Source organism: Phaethon aethereus (genome assembly GCF_964289735.1).
Source record: "Phaethon aethereus genome assembly, chromosome: 7".
NCBI classification, from domain to species: Eukaryota; Metazoa; Chordata; class Aves; order Phaethontiformes; family Phaethontidae; genus Phaethon; species Phaethon aethereus.
In genome coordinates, this window is record NC_138583.1 from 25,767,614 (window position 1) to 25,785,576 (window position 17,963).

The 17,963-nt window shown below is 57.4% G+C and overlaps 1 protein-coding gene across 1 annotated transcript in view; it reads left to right on the plus strand.

The window, feature by feature from the left end:
- Positions 1–10,614: 10,614 nt before the first annotated feature.
- Positions 10,615–17,963, plus strand: part of SLIT1 (slit guidance ligand 1) — a gene marked incomplete at its 5' end in the record, with an annotated part of 58,710 nt that continues 51,361 nt past the window's right edge. The window contains 1 exon segment of the mRNA XM_082002302.1: positions 10,615–10,817. Within this exon segment, the coding sequence (XP_081858428.1) occupies positions 10,615–10,817 (203 nt within the window).

Below are 17,963 nucleotides of genomic sequence, written 5' to 3' on the forward strand. Positions count from 1 at the left end.
CTCTGCAAAGACTGCAGGGACTTGTTTCTTTCTGTATATAAATTGTATTTCATTCTACTATGGGGCAAACCACTATCTAACTAAAACTTGTGCAGTATGTCTCACCTGCTGGCTCTGGGAAGAGCTGGAGTGCTTGCTTACAAGGAGAGCCTTGTGCATTGTGGGGCCATTTGCACTCCCAGCTTTCTCTGCAACGTGGCTAGGCTTTATTTTGTTGCTTTTTTGCTCTGAGTTTTTAACACATTGGCTTGTTTTTCCTCCCTCTTCTGTTAGCAGTGACTCCAACCTTCACCCACATTCTGACAGCTAACCTTACCTCCTGGAGCCATGCCCTCCTCTGCTTCCCCTGGGCTCTGTTTTGCCCTGCTGTCCCGGAAGGGCTGGGGTGCACAAATGGTACAGAGTACAGGATGAGCCTGGGAGAAGAGGAGAGTCTCTGGGTGCTGTTATTTCAAGTGGGGCCAGGGGAAAGCAGCTTCCCCAGTAGATTCATCCTTCTGTTTCAGCTTGAGCTGGAGGCAGCCCTTGCTCACTGCCTTTGTGTTTCTGTGGCGCAGCATGGCTGCTGGGCTCTGCCTGGTAAGCAAGGGATTTCTTTGCTTTGTATTCCCCCAGGGAGGCTAAGCTGAGCAGGGCAGGAGGCTGGCAAAGGCTGTCTGGGGCAGCACAGCCCAGTCTCTGGAAGCTGGAGTGTCTAGGGCAGGCAGAGCATGGTGGCTGTGTGTATAGCACAGGAACAGCATCATCAGCATGGGAGGTGAGGGAGGGCTCCAGCCATTTGTGATCTGCTGCAAAAGGTGCCAAAGGCTTTGGCTCAAGATATCTGGATGGCTGGTCAGGCAACTGTCTAATCAGTCATTAAAGTGTGGGAAAGGGTTGGAGTTGGGTTCATCTCTTTGGCCTAAGCTGCAGAAATGAGATGAAACCACCTAGATATGGGATAAACTCCCATCACAGCTGGCCAGTGTCAGCTGCCTTGTTAAGCTAAAGTGTTCCAGTAAGCCAGTCTTGCCAAGTACCTGTCTGCAAGCACTCGGGGGTAGAAAACACACAGGGTCACTACTGTGAAATAAAGATTTAATCAGCTGGGGAACCATCTAAACACCTCTCATCCCTTATCGGCGAAGCAAATAATCTCTGGAATCCAATTATAATTGTCATCTAATCTTTAAGAACCACCAGCCGGCAGGAGTTGGAGCTCTGTCCTTGACAGCTTTCTGAGAACTTGTGGCAGGAGGTGTGAATATCGAGATGTGAGCAGGGAGTTCAGTCCGACTGGCTAGAGCTGTCAAAACAGGGCATCGGAGCCCTGTGCAGCTTAGCTGAAATTTGTCACTTTTTTACTGTGATTTTTTTTTTTTTTTGAGATACAAAGCTGTGTGTCTTATGCTGCTCTGTCTAAAGGGATGTTCCTGGTACATTATCAGGGGTGCCTGTCCCCAGTCTGACCCCAGATTGGAAGGGCTCTCTTGAAAATATAGGGAGTAGTGGGATTGTAGATGTGTGAGTTGGGAGTTGCTGGTGTTAGGAGCCTCTGTCGCAGCAAAGAGCGAGCTCTGGTCCTTCAGGGACTAGGCAGGCGAGGATGCTGTGAGGAAGGGCAGAGGCTGTTTGATGTGGTAGTAGTATGTGCTTTTTGGAAGTGTCTGTAATCATTCCTTCTGGAGGGTGAAGCCGTCTGTCCTCTCTTCCGAAGGGCACAGCGTGTTTTGCTGACTGCACTTCTACCCTGCCCCTGCAGTCAGCTGTTAGGGGAGACCTGAGGATCTCGGCTTTGCCTCTGAACAGAGATGAGGCAGAGCTGAAGGTTGAGTGGCAGTACACAGAGAGGTGGGTCTGGTCCTGCTACCTCTGCTCTTACTTGCATCAAGGGTGGTTGCTGAGTAAAAGCGTTTGTTCATCCCATCCCTTCTCTCCCCATTGCCCCTAGCTTACCTGGGCATATATCTCTGTATGGGTGTCTGCTTGGCAAGGCAATCTTGCTCCTAAGACTAAACACACTGCTCCTGTATAGATGAGAGGAATGTAACTCTTCTCTCCACTGTCCCCGCTTACTGATGGCTCAGGGACTCTGTCTGGCTTCTGGCACAGCTGAGATTTGCTTAGCTCTAAGAAAAATTATCTATGGGGCGTCAGTCTGGCATTCTGCATGTCTCGGATGTCTTCGCTGCCAAAGGGCTGGGTGCAGTCTCCAGACAGGGCAGTCCCAGGAGGGGTTTGGTGCCCTGGGCTTTAGCCCATGGTGCTGTCCTCCCTATGCTTGAGAGGATGGTGGTGACTAACGGATTCGGCCTCTAGGACCCTTGGCGGTTGCAGTTCCAATGTGTTCACACTGTCTCACAGGCGAGGGGGAGTTTTAGTCATGCTTGGATGTGTCTTATTTGTCTGCCCTGTGCAATGACTCACAAGGATGCTTCTTCCCAGAGCAGCCACTAACTGTTCCCAGAGTCTATCATTTCCAAAGTATTTTTAATCTTTGTCCTTATTTATATATGCTGTGTATGTACTGTTTCAGACTGTTGCCTTTCTGTGCGTTCATGTGAAAACCCCATATTAAATGCTTTTATTTTTAGTGGTTTTGCTCAGTGGCTTAAACAGTTTCATTGGGACAGCAAGGACTTGGTGCTGCATCCACCTTCAAAAGAAAGGAAACCTCTGCTCAGAACCCCAGAGTTCCTACCCTTAAGTGTGGGGGGGTGCTTGGTGAGGTGCTGCCTGCCTGCAGGGACAGCACTGGCCTCCCATGGCACTGGGGCTTGTTCCCTCTCTGGGATCCTGGTGTGATGCAGGGTGCCCTGACGAGCTGTCTTTCCCTTGGAAGTATGAAGCTGGACCTCTTCTTTTCCTGTCTTCCCCCTGCTGTCATCCAGGGTGATGGGAAATCAGGTTTACAAAGAGTACTTTATATAAATAATGGATCAAATGAATACATTTTTCTCTGTAGAACCATTCTTCTCTTGCCACTCTTAGCTGCCGAGGGAGGATGGTTTCTGCTTGCATTTTCTTTTCCTCCTTCTTAATAATGGCGTCTCAGATTTTATGCAGATTATTTCTCTGTGAAGTTCTTCCACGTTTGAAATGCCCTGGGCTTGCCTGCCATGGCTCAGACACTCATTAACATCCCCGCCATGCAATTGAAAAACAAGCAGGAGAAGCAAGCGGCGCAGTACGTTTGAAACCAGTGCTGCCTTCCCGCAGGGTGAGCTTCAAGTGGGTGTCAGTTGGGTGTCATGGGACTGGTGCACCCCATCTCCCCAGAGCTCGGGGAGCAGGAGGGATGAGCCTCTGTGCACTTGAAAGTAGGCATGGGAGTCCAGAGAGCCACTTCTGTTCTTGAAAATGCTGAACAAAGGAATGCAAAAACTCACAATAGCTACTTTGAATACTGCAAACCCAAATATATCCTCCCTGATAAGCTGTGATTCAAAGTGACAGCTTTACATGGATTACATAATTTAAAAAATGAGTAGTTTTTAGCCCCTGATGCCACAACCCCACCACTTGTGCTTGGCTGCAAGTGAAAGGGCAGCAGTCACCGGGACCAAACGCTGGGTGAAGGTACATATTTAGAGGGGGATTGCTCAGCTTTCAGTGTATTTGCTTTGGCCTGATGGTTTTCCTGCACGGCAGTGGCATTGCAATGCAAACAAGCAGCACTCATCCTTCATTTCATTAAACAGTTTTTATCTCAAATTGCACAGCAGACTTGCAAATAAGTTCTGCAGAGAGTGTCACTGCTATCTAAATCAATTTTTGCAAGTTGTCTTGATTTTTTTTTTTTAAACTGTTCTGCCCTGATTTGGAGTTGAAATAAGATATTTTTTCTCTCTTAAATTATCATGTGTGGCTGGGAGCTGTCATACTGCTGTTGCATCTCACTGCCTAGGGCAACAGTGTAGACAAAAAACATGAGTACTGCTAGCGATAGATGTTGGCACCAGCCCGACCAGTTATCAGGCTTTACAATCTCATTGGCTTGGATTAACTAATATTTTTTCATGGAGTGAATAAATTACCATGTTTAGTTCTGTTTGCTCATTCCCCCAGTGAGGGTTTTCATGCTGAAGCTCATAAATTGTGCAGGCACATAGATGCTAAGATCTCTGTGCTGGGTCCCACACTGACCCTGCTGTGGGCTGGGGTGGGATCTCCCCTGGCACCAGCTCTCCGGCCGCATCCTGCTCCAGCCCAGCTTTGTTCCTGGGCAGTGCCCATGCATACCCAATGGCATGAGGTTATTTCTGGGCTCCTGTGTTTTGATGCAAGGAGAAGCTGTTGCCAGCTTCTGAGCATCATGGGGTGAGGCTCAGATACTTCTCAGTAGCAGCCTTCAAGGTGCTAATTTCAGTCTGGATTGGGGGGAGCAGAGCTTTCCTTTCACTGCTGAGTCCCTGATGGAGTGGGCATGACTGTGCTCCCCTCCCTAGTCCCACCTCTCCTGGATTAAACCAGGCTCCTCACCCAGGCTAAACCAGCCTCCCCTGCTTTGCTGCTGGGACTGATTTACAGATCCACCACCCAACTCTCCTCTGGTCTGCCTTACATGATTTTAAGCCTGGCTCCTTTTGCACCAGAGAAGAGCATTGGGTCCTACTTCATCCTCTCTGCTTCTGGATGAACCTGCTGCAGCACTGGGGCTTGGGATGAATGGGGGTGTAAATTTGCCTTGGCCAGTGTGGCTGTGTGGAACTGGGTGCATGCACAGGTCTGTGATGTGGAGGTGTCTGCATTGGCCTGAGGTTGTTTTAGGATTTGTTTCCTCCAACCTTTTTGCTTACGAAGCAAAGTTCCTGGCCCAGCTGCCTGCCCGTCCTCCCACCCCTGCAAATCAGGATCTCAGCAACCTCTTGCACAAAAGCCTCTGGTTCCTTTATGCCTCGCCAAGGCCGTTCTGCAGCAGCAGCACAAGAGGGGGCTGGCAGCACGCACTCTTGGATGGGACCCCCTGCCTGCCCCACAGCACTGGGGGGGCCTGAGGGCCAGATGTGCTGGGGGGCAGGCTTGGAGATGCCTGGTTCTGTCTCCCTGGCTGCATGTGGGGAATGAAGGGAGTGGGAAGCTGGGGCTATAAATAAGGTGAACAAGAACATAAAGAGCGCAGAGCATGCTGTTGGAAAGGCTGGGGAGGGATGCTCTCTTACAAAGGACAAAAATCAGCTCTGCAGGTAGCCCCTAGTATGGTCCTCCAGCTCCAGTGAGAGTCCCTGCCCACATCTGGGGCTGAGCAGTGCTGTCACAAGGCAAGCTAAACCCTCTCCCTCTCTTTTTCAAGTTATTTTTGGCTACTGGCATCCTCTTGCCATCCTTCAGAGCCAGACCTTGGTAGCCAGCCACTTGGGCTCACGCCTCTGTGGCTGCTGCTCCTTCCGGCAGCACCTGCATCCTGAAAGTGTCCCCTGTACAGTGTGGGAATTCAGGTGATGGAGGCAAAGTGGGGCTGGCATCAGCTCCCCCATCCCACGTTGTGCAGGATCTGACTTTCTTCCAGCCTCTAGTAGCTTGTAATTCTGTGAGGGCTGGGGGAGGAGGAGCGAGGAGACATGACACAACTGTGGGACCAGCAAGGCACAGAAAGGCCACCCATGACTGCGGAAGCACAATGAGCCCAACTGGGCACACAGCTTATTGATTGCATCCCAGTGTGGGACCGGCTGCCAGCTAGCCATAAATAAGGAGCAGGGACAAGCTCGTCTGCACCCAGGGCATCTTCATTAATAAAATCAGGACAGAACTGCTGCCTCCCTCATCCATCAGGCTGAGACATTCCTTATTTCTCAGGTTAGATGGTTTCCCGGCTTGGGGCTGTCAGTGCAATGGGGATTGCAATAAGGCGAAAGGGGTTGGTGGGAACAAGCCCTGTTCCTCCAAAAACAAAGCCTGGTGTCTCTGCTCACCCCATGGCCAAGGTCATCAGCTGAATCCTGAAACCCCACCTGCTCCTACTGGGAGGCAGGGTTTTACGGCAGAGGAGCTGCAGTTTATGGCACCGTGGAGAAATATGTTGGATGCACTTGGCAACAGCAAATGGAAAGTTAGTCTATTAAACAGTAAATTATCCCTCCAATGCATCTTCATTGAGGAGGGTTAATTAGTGGCTCCAGGCAGAGCGAGCGGGGGAAAAGTGTGTGTGTATGCGGATAGGGAACAATTGCTACATCTGGGGACCCCCGAGTCCCCGATCCCACGCTGCACCAACAATAGTATTTCCATGTGCGAGGCGCTTCCCAAACACCTCCTCACGTGTGGTTTATTCAAACCAGCTTGCGCTGCACCGCAGAGCTCCCAGGCGGTCGGTGCGTCCAGCTGTGCTGGGAACAGCATCTTCTCATCTGCGTCTGGACTGCTCGATGCAAATATCTTCCTTGTGGGCTAGAGCTGGTTTTGGGGACCCAGGGTGTGGGGCTCAGCCCCTCGGCTCAGCTGCGCCACGAAGCAGGGATGCAGTGCCTTGCAGGCTGTCGCTCGCCTGCTGCTCTGCAATTGCTCAAGGCAGCAGGGCAGGCTGGGCTCTCCCCGCTCAGACAGCCCCTGTTGTGTGAGGCTGGGGCCAAATTCACCTGCTTGGGAGCCTCAGCATCTCCCATATCATCCTGGAGGACCTGATGGATGCCATTCCCTTCCCTTTGTCCCAGCAGCGAGGTGCCCAGGCAGCGGAGCTGCCCCCGTCTCCTGCAGTCAGTGGGGCCATGTTCACAGAGCGACGTTGGCGATGCCTAAGACGGTGATGCTGGCCGCGTTCGCAGGGCAATGCTGGCAGCGTTTGCGGAGTGATGCTGGCAGTTCGCAGGGCGATGCTGGTGGTGTTTGCCAGCAAGGTAGGGCTTGTCCCTGGAGAGACGCCAGAAAGAGCCGCTTCTCAGCGCACCCCAGCCCTGCCTGCCGCTGCTGCTAACCAGGCGAGATTAACTGTGGTCCCAGCAGCCCCCGGCCGCCCGCACCACTCCATAATAGACCCATCAAGGGCATTGTCGTTCTGCACAAGCCCAACAGGTGCCCTAGCAGGGCCCACACGCCAGCCTGCTCCCACACAATGCCTCACTCTCCGAAGCTGAGCGTGTCCGGCGGGACAAAGGCAGCCTGGCCTCCCAGCACGAGCCGAGCCGGCCAGGCGTGGCAGATGCGGCCGCAGCCGGCAGAGGGGCAGCCCGGCAGCCCGCCCTGCGCGGGGTCTCTGGGAGACACCAGGCAGACAGAGGTCATGGCCGTTCTGCTCCTGGCATGTCTCCAGCTGGGTCTTGTGGCCGCTGCTCCCAAACCAGGTGTGTTTTAGTGATGTTCCTGGTGGGAGAAAGGGTTCGAAGCACAGCAAGGGGAGCTGGATCCTGCAGTCGGCAGTGCTCCTTGGCAGGGGAGTTGGAGCAGGCACTGTGCATGCATGCTATTGCCTGCGCTTTAAACACTTCTGCTCTGCACCAGTGCTTGGTCCTACCCTAAGAAGGGCTGAGCACTGCTGTGGACTAGTGACAGCCACGGACGGCATTGCTTCAAAGCGCAGCCTGAACGCCGCAGCGAGCACGGGCCGGGACACGCCACCTCCTCCCCTGCACGCTGAGGCGTGGGGTGCCACGGTGCCGCGCAGATGCCTCGAAGCCCAGGCGGGCTGCAAGGTGCTATCAGCCGCCGCTGGCCCTGGCGGGGACCCAGCACCAGCCCAGGCCGCAGGAGAGCTAACGGGAGCGGGCTGCAGCCCGTGCCGGGGTGGGTAGGAGTGTCCGGATGGTGCCCTGGGGGGCTTGGCTTAAAACTGACAGCAATTTTTGTTTGAAGCTTTGTAGCTGCTTCGCTTCTCTTTGCACGACAGGTCTGGCGCGTACCCTGGAATCCTTCCCTGGATCTTCCCATGAAAACTCCTCTCCTGCAAAAAAAGCTTCTGCTTCATTTTAACCAAACCCAGAGCCCATCAGACGATCCAGATGGTCTCTCTCTCTGTCAAGCAGTTTGGCCCAAATCCCGGTGGCAGACGGCAGGACCAAGCCTCCCCTGATAAAGAAGTTTGGGGTTTATTTTTCTCCCTGCTCCTCATCCATATTCAGAGGTGCCCTGGGCCTTTCCTAGGCAGATGTTGCTCTCCGAGGCCCTTGCCACCCCATACGGAGCGCCTGGGTGATTTGGGATCGCGCAAATGCGCCAGGGGCTGAGGTGTGTATGGGGGAGGTGGTCTTGGTGCACAGCGCGTCCCCTCCACCCTACTGTCCTGCCTCACCGGGCTCGCTCAGCCCTCGCCATGTTGGCAGCCCTGGAAGGGCGTTGCTTTTCCAATGAGAGCAGCTGCAGAGGGGTCGGCCGCGGCCGGCAGCCCGGCTCGGTGGGATGCCCCGCAGCGTTGGGGCACGGGCGCTGGCTGAGTGGCAGGTGGTAGCAAGAAGCTCCCGCAGGAGTCGAGGTACCCACTGGAGAAAATGTAGATGTTTGCCTGAAATGGGGTTTTCAGCATCCCAGTGGAACTGGGTCAGGCAGTGGTGGCCTCCAGGCAGGCCCCCACGAGCTGCTCCCTCTGCCGAGACCACGGCCCCAGCTGTAAAGCGACGCGATGTTTCTGCAGCTGGACACAGAGATGGAGGGAGCCTATTTATTCTGCAAATCAAATCACAAGGATTTGCCTGGGGCGAGTGCCTGCAAAAGGGAGGAAACAAGATCCCTCATCCCACTCCTGCCTTCCTGCCAGCACCAGAGGTAAAGGGCAGGTTAGGAAGACTGGGCTCCGCTCTGCTGGCCAAGGGGTGAGGGAGGAGTTTGGGAGGGAGGGAAGGGGGTCACCGGCATCATGCTGGTAGCAGCTGGCTTTGGGGAACTCCAAGCTGCTAGGAAACAACCTTCACCCCAGAAATCCAGCTGAGGTCTTTGGCATAGGGCCCCTTCGGGTGCTCTGTGGTGCCATGGCCACCGGAGTCCCTCTGGGAGCCCCAGGACGGGCTGCAGGGCCACCTGTCCTGGAGCTGTGCCAGCGAGCGGTCAGCTCCTGGAGTCCTGGGAAGCAGCTCATCTTCCTCGCTGTCAGGGCTGCAGGGTAGCAACAAGGAACAAACCCCTTTCATCCATCTCAGGCACAGCTTCCTCCCGGGACTGGGGCCAGAGGAAGGAGATGTCATGAAAATGCAGACAGATGATGGGAGCCTGCATTCGGGATGGGAAAGGGCTGCGGATCTGGGCCAAGCTGGTGCAACCCTGTGTGTGTGCAAGATGGCCCTCTCCAGAGCGAGGCCCCGTGCAGACACCTCCCTCTCACCCTGATTAAGGAGCTTGTGGAGCTCCATACGCAGGGGGCATTGATTTAACAGGCACTCCTGCCCCCAGCACCTCCCACCATCCCTGCAAATATCGTGGTGGCTGGGGAAATGAGTGTGCGGTGGGGTGTCCGTGCTCACACACCTCTCCTCCCACTGCCGGAGCAATGCGACAGGCTCCCACCTCCTCTCTTTCCAAGGGTTTCCTCTCCGAGGAGGATATTTGCCGCGGTTGCTGCCAGCAGCCAGGGCTCTGTTGAGCATCTCACAACGCCTGTTGTTTTTCTTAAGGACTCAGCTCTTGGAGCCACAGGGTTACAAGTGTTTCAGGTGTCATTAATAAAACAGGTGACCAGCCCTTCTTTTTTTACACCCTCCTGCTTTGCGTTTGCAGAGCGCAGGGAAGAAAATGGAAGGTTTTAGTTTGTTACTGAATGCAATTCTGAGATGTCAGCCGTTTGGGGCCAAACTCACAGGATTTCTTGGCTTCACTTCTCTTTGCATTAAAATAGGTATATTTTGCCTCATTCTTCCAGGTGGATTAGCTGCAAAGACATGTTGGTGTCTTTGACATTAAGATATTCCTGCACAGTGGGAAAGGACATAGCTAACGCCACAGCTAGGGCTTTAGGACTTGCAGTCTGTGTGTGGGGCAGAGAGCAAAGGGGGGGATGCACCTCAAGTGCCCCCTGCGTGCCTTGGTTGAGCAGACCGGGTACTGTGCCAGCTGACCAGTGCCAGCCTGCTGCATGGTCCCCATCCCTCGCCTGGGCTCTGGATGATGGGGATGGGGCTCCAGGCTGTGGGGTGGGAGACAGGCCAGGGATGCCTGGAGGGTACCGGGGGGTGAGAAAGCTTTTGGCACACCGCGAGGAGAGGGTGGGAATGCTCTGCCTGCCGTTGCTCGGTCCGCAGGCTGTTTCTCCAGTCTCTGCCAGCCCCCGGGGTGCCTCTGCCCACACGTTCCCCACTCTCCTTGCTGCACTCCGGCATCCCCCCCATCTCACTCCGGCTAACCCCCCCAGTGCCAGGTGGGGGCACCGAGCCGGAGCCCACCTTGCTGCACGGCCGGGGCGGGACAAAGCCCCGACGGCTCCGAGTACCGGTGCCCTCCCCGGCCGGCACCGCTCCTACCTCCGCAGCCGCCGGTGCCAGGGGCGCGGGGAGGGGCGGTGGCGGCGGCGTGGGGCGGGGGGTCCGTCGGGGTGGGAGGGAGGAGCCAGCGCCGGGGCTGTGCCGGGGCTGCGGGACGGGGCGGCAGTGGAGGCGGGCGGGTGTACGCCGACGGGGCTCTCACTCCGGAGCCGAGCCGTATCGAGCCGTGCCCTGCCCAGCCCCGCTCCCCGGTGATGCGCAGCGGCCTCGCCGCCTAACCCCGCTGCCCGCTGCCATGGCGGCTCCGACCCCGTGGGGGGCGGCGGGGGTCCCGGCGGGGCTGCGGGCCGCTGCCTGGCTGCTGGCGTGCGCCGCGCTGTGCCGGGGCCCCGCCGCCGCCTGCCCGCCGCTCTGCGCCTGCAGCGGCACCACCGTGGACTGCCACGGCACGGCCCTGCGTGCCGTGCCCAAGAGCATCCCCCGCGGCACCGAGCGCCTGTGAGTACCGCTGGGCTTTGTGCGGCCCGGCGCGGGTGGGAGCGGCCGTCGCGGGTGGGTGTGCAACGACCCGTGTCGGGGTGCGGGCGTATGTGCAAGGCAGGGTGCTGGGGCGAGCGCTGATCCTGGCGGGAGGCAGGGGGAATACATGTTTAAGGGTGTCCGTGTGTGCAAGTGCCCATCCAAGTGGGATGCATATGGCTGTTGAGGGGACTACTTGTGCAAACGCAGGGGGCGGGGGGGGATGTGCAAGAGCCTGTCGGGTGGGTGCCTGTGCAGCGTCCCCTCCGTCACGGGGATGCAACAGCCCGTCGAGGTGGGGAACGGTATGTGTGCAAGAGCCCGCTGGGGCAAGACGCGCGTGCAACCCTTCGTCTGCGGGAGGGGGGTGCAAGGGGCGCCGCATGTGCAAGAGCCCGCGCGTGCCCGTGTGTGTGGCAGCGCGTGGAGCGGGGCTGGGATTAGAGCTGTGCCTGAGGGGGTGGGTTGCTCGGGGTGTGGGTGTGTGGGTGTGTGTGCATTTGCACTGGGGCAGCCCGGAATGGGCTGCATGTGTGGGGCTGCACGCCCCGTGGCACCCACACGCAGGTGTGTGGCCATTCCTGCTGTGACTCGTCATGGGGCATCCACTCAGCTGGAGGCGCTGCCTGCAGGTCCCCGCCACCCCGAGCCCCTACCCGTGCTGGGCACCCTTTTGTCCCGGGAGAGCTCTCCTGGGGACGTTGTGCTGGGGATCAGGCCCCGTCCTCCCTTGGGACCCCCCCCCGCTGTGACCACCCCACAGCCGCGCACGCAGCTCACCCAGCCCTGCCAGTCCCCTGTGCCCGCACCTCCCTGCTCATCCACGCCCCTGCCGCATCCCTGAGGGTCTCAGCTGGACTCCGTAAGGAAAGCTTTTCTCCCATGGAGCACAGTTGCGGTCCGGCCGGCTGCGGAGGTCCTGCAGAGCCCGCTGAGCCCCCCGAGCAGGGTGTGCCTTTGCCGCTGGGCAGGTCGCTGTGCTCGGGGCGCTGCGGCTGCAGCGGGTCACCGCTCCGGGGAGAGGGGCATGAGCTGAATGTGTCCAACTCGCTGCTGGCGGCAGGTTCCCAGCGTGCCCGGGTGTGCCCAACCCCGGCAGGAGAGCAGGGCTGTCCCCAGCCTTTCCCCTCCACTCAGGGGCAGCGGGTGCCTCGTCCGAGGGGCTGCGGTGGAGCCTGGTGGCACAGTAGCCCCGCTACCCCCCCAGCTCCAGCCGTGGGGCCAGGCTGCCCCGACATCCCCCTTGCAGCGCAGGGAGGCGTCAGGCTGCCGCCTCCTCAGGGCAGGATGCGTCCCGGGACAGCCACACACACCGGGATCCTCCTGTCTCGGTGCTGCGCTGCCTCCAGTCACTGGAGCATGAATGTCCCCTTTGCCTGCAGCCGGGGAGAGACCCTGCAGGCAGCGACTGCAGGCAGCCTGACAGCTGCCAAGGCTGCACCCAGTGTGCCGCGCTGGGAGCTCTGCGGGGACACCACTGTAGTGGAGTTTTCTCCCGCCATAATTATCTTCATACAAATGATTATTACCCAGCGCAGCAACCAGGCTGCTGCGAGCTGCAGTCCCATAGAGCCAGTTTGTGAGCTCCGAGACGGGATCCCCCTTTCCTCCGTGCCCAGGGTGGGGGGGAAGTTTTCTGCACAGCTGCTCCTGCCTGCACCAGCCCTTTCCACCCATCAGGCAGCTCAGTGGGTTCCACAGCATCTGCTCTTCACGCACCCGGGTGTGGGGTGCTGGGGGCAGTGAGCCCCCACCTCTGCCCACCCGGCCGGGCCTTAGCACTGCTCGGACCAGACGATGCTGGAGTGGGCTGATGGAGGACGCCCTTGGGTGGGTGTCTCGCTCCTGCCTCGGAGGGCATCTCTCCCGCTCTGGCAGCAGGTCCTGCTTGCTGTCTCCTGTTCTGCCTCCACTGACCCGATCCTCGGTGGCTGTCGCTGCTCGGCGACATTGGGTTTTCTGTACGTTCATGCAGGTGCCGGTGCCGGATCTGCTGGCTCGGTTGAGCTAGACGTGCTGCTCTCTCATGGGTGTTGTCTGCTGGATAACTACTTCCCGCTGTGTTGCGTGCCCTTGCAGGTGCTTGAGGGTGTCTGTGCAGAGCAGGTCTGTCTCCGAGCAGTGAATTCCTGCTGTAACATCGTGAGTTTGAGTTCCCTGTAAAGAGGCTGCAACCTGACAGTCTCCAACTTCTCACCGCTTGACGGAGCGGGGTCAGCTAGTAACAGCAGGGGAGCCTGCAGCAGGGTCTGTGTTTGGGGATCGCTGCTTCCAGGGGCTGGCTTTCTTTGGGAAGACAGCAACCCCTTACCGGTGCCCTCCACTGCCTGCCTCTTTTCCCAAGACCTGGGATGCGCAGCGTGAGCAATGCCATGCGTCCCACAGTGCCGGTGAGCTGTGGTGTCCCTGCTGTCGTGCTGCCTGCCTGCTGCGAGCCCAGAGCCTTGCAGGGCAGCCCAACCTGGTGCTTAGAGGCTCCAGGCTTTCTCCAGCCTCCCAGCCGGCTGAGCCCCATGGTGTCATGGGTCAAACCCCTGGACAGGGCAGTGCTGTCACTGCAGCCACGCTTGCTGGCACTGCCAAAGCCATCACGGAGACTCAGACCTCAGAGTCCTGCAGTGAGGTCTGAGCTCCATCACTTTTGAAACACACCTTTTTCCTTTGAAGAAGAGGGAATTACTTGCCTCACAGAGTCACTGTAACTTTGGGGAATCATGGCTGGGGAGAAATTGTCTTGTCTGCTGCTTGAAGGTTTCCCGTGATGTCTGCCTGGTGACAGTGCTATGCTGTTGGTGCAGGGTAAGGGTTGGAGATGTGTCCAGGAAGGAGCATGAGTGGTGGCTGCATTAGGGGACAAGGGACCCCTCTTTCCTTGCTCAAGGGCACAGCACACTGCTCCCTAAAGTGCCTTCTAGTCTGCAACTTGATGTAAATGCCAAGCAGTGCTTCCCCTCCCCACCTGGATCAGGCACCGAGTGGAGAGGCTTATGCTGCAGAAAGTGGGGAAGCAGCAAAATCTCTGGGCGCTTTGCAGGGCTGCCGGTGCTCCTGCCTACGCCTCTGGCAAGCACGACAGAGCAGGTCCTGGAAGCATTGCAGGCAGGACGGGGTGATAATCCTCCAGCACTACCATGTTATCTGCTCCCAGGAGTCCCTCGGGTCTCAGCTGCTGGAGGAGAGCTGTGGGAGAAGGGCATGGTTCCCTTCCCCGTTGGCTTGCTTTTCTTTCTTTCTTTCCTTGAAAGCGCCTCTGAAGAGCAGGCTGCCCTGTTGGGGAGCTGCATCACTCTCCCTGTGCCAGCAGGATCAGTGCAAATTCACCTCCGTCAAATGGCTGCTTCCAGCCAGCTCTTCTCTTGTGGGGGTTGAACTGAGCCTCATGGCATTGCAGTCGCTCCTGCTTTTGAAGTTTTCAGATGACAGCTAACTGCCCCACTCATCCCTTCGCCTCCTCTCTCCGGTGGGCTGAACACTCCCTGTCTCACTGTCGGCTGTGCCATGCCCCTCTCCCCCCACATGGGGGGCAGCAGAGCTGGGTTTGGGGGTCCCCATCACTGCATCCCCCTTGGCTCCCTCTTCTCCCTCCCAGGGTGCCTGGCCTCAGCGTTGCATGGGGCTCCCACTTGCCTTGTTCCCCCAACTTGGGATTTGCCGGTGCTGAAATGGGCCCTATCCAGACTGCAGCCAGCTCCCCTGTCTGTGTGCTCTTCCAGCCAGCTTGTAGGCGGAGGGCAGGGGTGCTGAGCTCCAGCCCTTGCCTACGGGAGCTCGATGCCGGGGTGGCTGCACCTGAGGCACGCTCGTGCACTGCCTAGCCGTCCCCTGCCGAAATTACAGCCGCGAGCTCTTGTTCAGCGCCTGTTTAATTCACGCTCGCGTGTCTCCCTCTAGCCGGTTAATCAAAATGTCTTGCAGCGGCAAGGCTGGTGTATCGCGGCAGCGCTCGTGTATTCGACACCAGTCGTTGCACTGTGTCTCCTTGGGGTGCTTTGGGAAACGCTAATTCTCCAGAAGCACCTTGGAGGAGTCAACCTCTCCCTTTCCTGCGGTGCCCGGGCAAGTTTTTGGTGCTGCCGTTGAGCAGGCTGATTGCAGGGGCAATGAGGGAGCGTACAGGCTCTGCAGAGCTCTGGGGCAGGATGCAGGACCCATTTCCAGCCAGGGCAGTGCTCAGCTGGCCCCACTGCTCTCGGCTCTCGGGAGAGCCAGCGCTGGGCACTGGGAGGATGCGGGCTAGCTGGGGAAGGCAGCCTGCTCAGCCCGTTGCGGTGGCTTCCTTGGGAGCCTTCCCGGACAGAGGAAATTTGCAATTCTATTCCAATTTCTCCCTTCAGCTACGTCCAAGGCAGATGCTGTCTATATATCGCCATGGTAACGCTGCGTTCTCACTCTCCATGGAATTGCATGCTGGAAAAATATTAGTTTAAAAAACTATGTCGTGTTTGTATTGACTGGAGCAGAGGCTGATAGCGGAGGATCTATTGTCCCCTGGTTGGGAAAAGTCACCGGTAACAGGCAATAAAGCCAGGCAGATTGGCCTCTGGTGACCACTTCTCACCCCGCACGGCAATTGCTTCCCTATAAACCCTTCCCTGGCTCTGTTTTATTGCATCCTTTAAAATAGATATTTTTGCCTTAAATGTGCTGCTGCTTTGCTCCTCCGGGGTGATGCGTTGTGCCGCTGGCAATTCCTCGCTCCTGAGGTGGGAACGAGGAGGGGGAATTGTTCCTGGCTTTAATTGTGGGTCTCTCGTGTGCACCTTCAAACGCCGTTGCTGCTGCTGCTGTGTGCTGGGCACGGTGGCAGCGGTGCTGGTGCAGGATAGCACCCTGTGCACGCACACACACAGACACACACAAAAACCGTCTAGCTGGCTCATTACGGGATGTGCATTTGATGTGAGTTTCGTGCTTCCCTACTTCATTGTTTCCTACGGAATCTCCGGCCAGCAGAAGAGCGAGGCAGCTATAAAATGCAAAGGATGCTCGAGAGACCCCCGCAGGGGAGCAGAGCCCGCAGCCTGGGGGAACAGAGGGAACTGGCGTGCCACCAGGGTGGGGTGCGCAGGGGAAGGGTGTCCCACCTGGGGAAAGGTGTGCAAGCCCGTGACCCTGCGTTGAGAGGGGCTTTTCCTCCATCCTTGCTCGGGTGTGCTCCCCAGGGAGCCGGTGCGGGCAGGCGAGGCGAGCGCTGGAGCAGGACGTGTGCATGCGTGCCTGCGCGGGAGGGCGAGGTGGGCAACCAAGGAGCCCGTCTTTGTCTCGCATCCGAGTCCTTCATGGTTCCCTGCCCACTCCAGAGGTATTTAGTGCTGTGGACACATCCCCTTTATCTTTATTGCTACCGAAATAACCTTTCTTAAAACCTGAGAGGCAGAGCGATGTTTCTGTGCCTGTCTTTCTCAAACGCCGTAAAAACCCGTTGTGCATTAGGGATGTCAGACCCAGATCACTGCTCCCCGGCAGGCTTCCAGCACGAGTAGCTCCAAGGCCAGCCCTGGCAGCTAGCCCCTGTCCTCTGTCCCCGCTCGGGGCACGGCCAGGGACGGCTGCAGCGGCAGCAGCGGCAGCGAGCGGAGGTTTTCCTGCTGTAGAGCACCAGGCTGCAATTAGCAGTGTGGGCAGTGAGAGGGGATGGTTTGCAGCCTGGTCCTTGGGGTCATGGTGCTGCTGGAAGCAAGAAGGGAATGAGGTGGGATGGAGGGAACCTCTCTGTGGTGTTTGGTGCAGGGTCCGTCCCAGGCTGTCCCCTCCGGGACCGTCTCAGCCCTTCCTGCCACATCCAGGCTCTGAAGCTGTGCTGAGTATCTGCTTTCCTGGCGTGCATTTTGGATGCACTCACTGCTCAAAATAGCAGAGGCAAGCGTCCTATGGGGGAGAAAGGCTGCAAGAAGGAGGAAGATCAGAAAAAGAAGATTAATTTTTCAAGCGATGCAGCCGAGGAGCAGCCCTGGGCACAAAGTGTGGGAGAGATACAAGCTCCTGGCCCTGGATATTTCTCAGCAGGAGGAAGCCCCAGCTCCAAAATGGGATGCTCCAGGAGACCCAGCTGGTCTGGGGTTGAGCAAGCACCCATAACTGGGCAGTTCTTGTGCACTTGTCTTCCCATCCCTGCTGTGAGCTGCTGCAGGAGGGATGAGCAAAGGGAGTTTGCTGGGGAAGATGCAGGGTGGATCTGACCTTGATCTGCTGAGTGGCAGGATGAAGCCCAAGGGCTGGGCTGCCTTGCCTGCCATGGGAAGCAGAGGAGCCACGGGAGCAGCGATACTCCTCACCGGGCTAGTCAGCACAGCACAAGAAGTCCGATTTTGAGGGTAACCAGATACATCCGAGCCTTGGTTTCCCTGTTTATGAAGCAGAAACAACCTGCTGCCTTTTCTCTCTCACATTGGGGTTGAGTGAGGTTATTTATTTATTTTTAACCTGAAGGTGACACACCACGATGCTGCGTGAGTGTAAAGCACTCCCTGACTATGAGCAGCTAATGGCTGTGGCATGAAAACCCCAGAGAGAAGTTAGGAAGAGCAGAAAGCCTTCCGGATCCTCACCGTTACCCGCACGATCGATGCTGTTTGTAGCACTTAAAAATTTATTGTGGTGCTAACCTGCTTTAGTACCTCATAAAAGCTTACAGAGCCTCCCGTGCTCTGGGGGCCAACATTGTGCTTGGGGTTGGGTTCCCCTTCGGCTAAGGGCAGTTATTCTGAGATGAGCCCAAATAGCACGTAGCTGCTCTTGGAGCTCTCTTTGGGCACGTCACCCTGCAGGCATCTGATAGAGGGGGTGCTGGCAAGACATTGTCCCTGGGCTGTATGACACCTGTAAAGGGACTTCGATGAACCTTGTGGGCACCCGTGCTCTTCCTTGAGCGGTCTGGTCAGGGCAGGGATGGGAAGAAAAAGGAGGAGAAGGTGCTGAGCTCCTTGTGCAGGGGGTGCCCAGTGCCCCCTCCCCGAGCAGTGGACAGCAGCACCCTGTATCCCCCTTGTACCTTGCAGGGGATGGGGTTAGCACCCAGCCGAGCCCCCATGGGCTGCAGAGAGCTGGTGGATGTGGTGAGCATCCCTCCATGCTGGTGCTGGAGGGGACCAGCTCTCCCGGGACTGTGAAGGGCTCTGCCCTGCC